At 40.3% G+C, this 5,829-nt stretch overlaps 1 protein-coding gene across 2 annotated transcripts in view; it reads right to left on the minus strand.

Annotated features, from left to right (window-relative positions):
• Window positions 1-5,829, minus strand: part of pcif1 (phosphorylated CTD interacting factor 1) — a 32,295-nt gene that overhangs the window by 16,984 nt on the left and 9,482 nt on the right. For both annotated transcript variants that reach the window (XM_015018329.1, XM_015018330.1), the window contains exons 5-10: window positions 4,584-4,717; window positions 4,356-4,510; window positions 4,138-4,285; window positions 2,857-2,940; window positions 2,682-2,781; window positions 1,708-1,867 (exon numbers count right to left, since the gene is read on the minus strand). In XM_015018329.1, coding sequence (XP_014873815.1) covers window positions 1,708-1,867; window positions 2,682-2,781; window positions 2,857-2,940; window positions 4,138-4,285; window positions 4,356-4,510; window positions 4,584-4,717 — 781 coding nt within the window. The remainder of the gene's footprint in view (window positions 1-1,707; window positions 1,868-2,681; window positions 2,782-2,856; window positions 2,941-4,137; window positions 4,286-4,355; window positions 4,511-4,583; window positions 4,718-5,829) is intronic.

Raw genomic sequence — 5,829 nt, forward strand, 5'->3', positions numbered from 1 at the left:
AATCGTCTTTAGGAACTGCGGTTGACTTTTTTTTTTTCAGTCAGTTATACCGTCTTCTGGCATGTTCAGATCCCTGACATACATAATGAAGATATTCCAGATGAACTCAAACAAATCCCGTTTTCTCTTTAATACACATGCATTTTTTTCCAGAGGGAGGGCAGATAATATCTGCCGCAACAATTGGTTTACAGTCGGTCTAGAACAGTGATATACATCTTTTCGCATTGAGCAAACTTAAGTTTATAAATGTTTGTTCGTATTTAGTATAATTATATTTTTCAGGGTACAGTCCAAACACAAACAGCTTTGGATCCAAAATTATTTGTTTGGAAATTATTTTCTCAGTTATATCTTTTACCTCTTTCCAAAACAGCATACTTTTCTTACAATACCACATACAGTGAACCAGAGTCCCTCTATCTTCTGTACATTTTGTTCATGTACAGAACAGTGGGGTACTCCCTATTTAACCCAGAAAAGGATTTAGCTCTCTTTCTTCTTTTTGTCTTTCCTATGGTTTGTTATTTTGTTTGAATTTCCTTTAAATTAATGTAAAGCACTTTGAATTGCCTTGTTGCTGAAAATGTGCTATATAAATAAAATGACCTTACCTCTGGACATACATCAGGTATCTCCCTGTTATATCTATTGAGGTCCACTGGTGTCATTTAAACCCACATTAATCATTTGAATTGGATCATTTTAAGAGCTGTGTGGGCCAGTTTGCATGCCGTTTGCCAATCTTCCTCAGATAACTAGCAGTAAAGACTTAAGTCTATCATGAGATCCTTCAGATGAGTGTAACATCACTGAGTGATCAAACTGATGATACCTTTCTTCAAAATGTCCTTTGCTAACATTTTTTCTAAAGTTGACTTGGCAGGTTTTGTCAGCTCATTATTTTGACTCGTTCTTATAAAGTTTCTGAGTTGAAGATATTTAAAGAAGGGTTTCTGATCTAGGCATTTATAGGTGGAAATTATAAATGCCATACGCGGACAGTTGGTGGGGTAACCAACTCTTAACGCTAAACCAGTAAGAATTGGTTACCCCACACTGGACTGAACAGAGAAACAATTTGACTCATTTTAAATATATATATATATATATATATATATATATATATATACATCTCTCCACTCATATGTTTATGAAATGGATTTTTACTATACTTCAGAAGTTTTAATATTGAATTTGAATATAAATATGAAGGGAGAGTCAATTTTAAATCCTGGGTCTCCATGTCGGTCCAATGTGGAGAATGATTACTGTAATAAATCATCATAGACCTCAACTGCACAGCATAATAATACAAGTGAAAATGTGGGCACTTCAAGCCTCCACAGTCATATATTTTTATTTCTGTGTGATTTCATGCTTTGATTGTCTGGATCTTTTTGTCCTACTTTATTAAGTTACAGCACAGACAGAGTAGAGACGCTGAGATAAATGTTAACACTAAACATTATTTTTCATTCACACAGATGTATGTGTCACATCAGTCTCACTGCGCGATCAACACAAACCTCTAAAAGCTCCACTACCACTCAGCCTTTCAGGACGAGCTTTTAGAGGTTCATGTTGAGGCTTTTATACTCGACACATAAAAATACAGAGGTATGAAGCTAACTCAACCCGTCACCAACGTTACCGGTTTATTAAAAAACTACTTAGAATAAATAAAAGCAGCTCATGTGTGTGTACCTGTGGAGGGGTCCTGCAGCAGGCTCAGGTGCGTCTGCCTCAGGCGGCGGCTGTATTCGGCTGACAGCTGGTAGATCTTGGAGCAGATTCCTTCCACAGAGTCTTTGGCGACGGCCGTGACGTGCGGCCCGCACTGCTGCCTCAGGTGTTCCAGGCGGTCCTGCAGACACAGGCACAGGTGAGACACCGGGGTCGCTGAACCTGTTAGGGGGCGGGGCCTGAGTATCTGCTTTCAGTTAGAAACATTTGGTTTTTGAAGGTTAATTTTAGGAAAATCCTTTTGTTTCCATAGTTCAGTGATGTCAGCGCTCAGAGCGGCCATCTTGTCTGTTTGGACTTCTAAATCAGGTCAAATCTACGACATTGTATCAGGGCCAGACTACGATTTTTTATTTTAATTCAGAGAATAAAAGTTGTGCAGGAAAGTCGAAATATTACCAGAATAAAGTCATAATATTAGAAGAATGAAATAATAAATTTATGAGAACTTCTACACTAAAGATAAAAGCTTAAATGAGTAAAGTTTGCAGTGAAGTTATGCTTTGCAGCAGCAGAACTTTGTAACGACTGAGACAGTTTCAAAGACAGAATCACAACCGAGCTGCTCATATTAATGCATCTCTACAAGTTTTTTTATTAAAAATGTTTAGACGTTATTGTAAAATAATTTATTTTTTTTATTGCTACATTATCAAAATTCTTGTTGCTTGGTCCTGATGCACCATCGTCCAACTCACAGAAAGGATGACTGAAAAAAATAAAAGTCACTTTTTGAACATATTTTCTGTCATTTGTACTTTTGTAAAAAATAAAAAAAAATTAAAAAGCAAGAAAAAAATCTAAAATTGAATCTGTTATGAAAAAGTTCATTTCTAAGCTGGATGGCCCAGCTCTAGTTTCAATGACCTCCAGCTCAGCTCCTGATTGGCTGCTGAAGTCATGTGACAGGAAGTGATGTGATGCTGAGGCGTTACCATGTAGTCCTCCTTGCTGGCGGAGTGATCTCTGCGCAGCCAGTTCATTGTGTCCTCGGCGTTCCACTTCACCACCTTCCTGCTCTCTGGACTCGCATTCCTGCACAGGTCAAAGGTCAGCATGAGCCACGCCCACAGCGCCGTCCCACCCTGTGATTGGTCGGCTGCGGCTCACCTGGAGTCAATCATCCTCTTTGCTGCCTCGGCGTACTTAAACAGGAGTTTCCGGGCCTCCTCCTTGTACTTGATGCGGGACAACCTGATGGACACAAATGGACCAGAACCGGGTCAATCAGCAGCCAGATTTTGCTGGCGATTTTGACGCGAGTCAAAATCTTCAGACCAGAAATACTCACGAGTCATAAAAAAATAATAATTTTAAAAACTAAAGTGACCAAAATGTTGATGTTTTTACCTGCTCAACAGTAAACTAAACATGAACTATTTTACCTAAACAAAGTAATCAGACATTTTTACAGAAACAGGATTGTAGATCCAAAACTAATTTTCCCACATTTTCCTGGATTCCCAGAGTAAAATTCAACCATTTTCAAGGTAAATTTTCACAACTTTACAGAAAAACAATTTGGAGATAAAAACAATTCCAAAAAAAAAAAAGTTTCAATTCACTGTCATTTGATATCAGTAATAACTGCTATTAATACTTTTTGTGATAATATTCTGCATTCTACAGCAGGGACAAGGAAACAAAAATAAAACAAAATCTTATGTTTTGAAATGTCTCCTGTACACCCGACTAGTCTGACAACAAATCTAACAAAAATCCACCAATTTCAACAGCATTGTTTAACATACCAAATATAAGATGATCAAACTGAGTCACTGGGAATAACAACATTTATTACATTAAATAATTCAAACAAATCCCGTTAATGTTAATGACCTTCCTGATCAAATTAAATACTAAAACACAATATGCAAAAAAACGTACAGATATTTTCTCGTCAAGTTTCCTGGAATTTAGCAAATAGAAATAATTCAGGTATTTCTAACTTATTCAGATTTAACTTCAGACAGCGAGGAAGAAAAACGAGTCTTTTCATTTGGAGTTTGTAAATATCTGTTTTCAACTGTAAATAACATTTTCCAAATTTAAGCTTTTAATTAAACCTTAGATTAAACTTTATTACAAAACTGTGTAGTTTGAATTTCAAGAACTTTCAAGGACTTAACACAAAAATCAAGAATTTTCCAAACCTTAAAAACATCTAAATGAAATTCAAACATTTTCAAAAATTTTAATCACGTTGTGTTGCATCCTACATTTTTTAAAGTAGATTTTAATTAAAAAGTCGTAGTTTTGTTCTAATTTATTTAATTTATTCCTTTGGTGTGGTCAGCGGGCTGCACAAGATCAGTCCAGAGACTGAGAATGGCCCACGAGCCCCACATTGAGCACCGCTGCCCTACCTGGACCAGGGTTCAGGTTCCCTACCTGATGGGAATGTCGTTCATGACCTCCCGGAACATGGACGGCGAGACGGCGGGCTCACACTCGCTGGGCAGCAGCGGGTCCAGGCCTTTATCGATCACCTTCCTCTCCAGCAGCCATCGGTTGAAGGATTCCCGCGGCGGGTCAATGCCTGCAGCAGACACACACACCAGATGAGGCGCTCTGCGGGAGCGAGGCGCTGTCAGTGGACGCTCCCCTACCTTCTCGCTGGTGGCACAGCTCGTGGTAGTGCTGCCGCAGCTTGGTGACCAGCTGCGCCCGCTGCAGCTCAATCTCGGGGTGCGGCGGCAGGTGATTGGCTGCCGAGCGCTCTCTGATCACAGCGTTGGTCTGGACGTCCAGATCCCAGTAGATCCTGGAACGACAACCCACATGCAGTCACTGAACGCCCCAGCAGGGGAGCGCGGCGCGGCGGGCGGGGCACTCACACGGCCGGTCGGTAGGGGGCCGGCGCCGGGCTGGGCGTGGTGGGCGTCGTTGCTGGAACCTGCTTCTCCTCGGGGGCGGAGCTCCACGGTTTCACTCCAGGTGTGCTGGGAGAGATGGGCGTGGTCGGCTCCACCTGTAAACACAACTGGACTCAGTTACCCATCAGCCACTGCTCATCAGTCACTGATCACATGACCCAGCATGGATGCTTTATTTAGAGCTGGAATGATTTATTTGTGATGCTTCGCAACTAATTTAGTAATCAACTCCAACTCCACTGCAATAAACAAACTGCAGGGGTTTTGATACCCTGGTCTGTTTATTCAGGTGCCAACAGGAGTTTCTCCACCTTCATGTGGAGGGATGAAGGTGGGATGCAGCACACAGCTGCAGAAGATCCTTCCTTCTGACAGACATCGATAAGTCTTCATCAATAATTTATGAGTTACACCAACATTTAATTTCCCTTTGGGATTAATAAAGTGTTTTTCAAATTAGAATTGAATTTGAAAAAAAATTTATGGAACAAGTGTGAATAGTAATCTGAACTTTAGTAAAGTTTCACAAATCCCAAACATGGATTAAAATAATCTGCTATTAGAGCAGAATAATCCAGTCCAGGTTTGAAGCAGTTCCATAAAAGCAGGTTCCCACTGGAATTTAGAAAAAAAAATTCCATGACTTTTCCATGACTCTCCCTGACCTTCAGTATAATTTTCCATGAGCCACATACAACAGGTTCATAAAGAAAAGCATATGACTGAAACACCAAGTGGAACTACAGGGAGCCTGTAATCTGCAGGCAGAAGGGGAGGAAAAATAAACGACAAAAATGTGGAAATGAAGCCCAACAGACTGGGATGAACTGAAAAGTGCCAACATATTGACTGAGGAATCACATGATGATGTCATAAACAAAAACATATTAGCAGTAATGCAAACACAAGCTTGTACATGTACGTACACTAACCGACAGACAGGAACACACATCGCAACACCACTAGTCTTCAACTGGAGGCTTATCTGATGATTACATATACATTGTTAATAAAATAGAATAATAATATTCACTACACTGTGCACAGAGCATCACAAAAACAAAGAATGGTTCTCACTGAGAACCGCTCTTTGCTATGACTGAGAGTAAAGAGCCTTTCAGAGGAATCGGATCGTTCCTGAACGACATTGCAGACTTTGGTCACAGTATAGTCTGTGCGACACAGGGCCGGACTCAGGAGGGCGTGG

The sequence above is a fragment of the Poecilia latipinna genome, unplaced genomic scaffold, assembly GCF_001443285.1.
Source record: "Poecilia latipinna isolate Pla-1442-1.1 unplaced genomic scaffold, P_latipinna-1.0 Scaffold2266, whole genome shotgun sequence".
Lineage (NCBI taxonomy): Eukaryota > Metazoa > Chordata > Actinopteri > Cyprinodontiformes > Poeciliidae > Poecilia > Poecilia latipinna.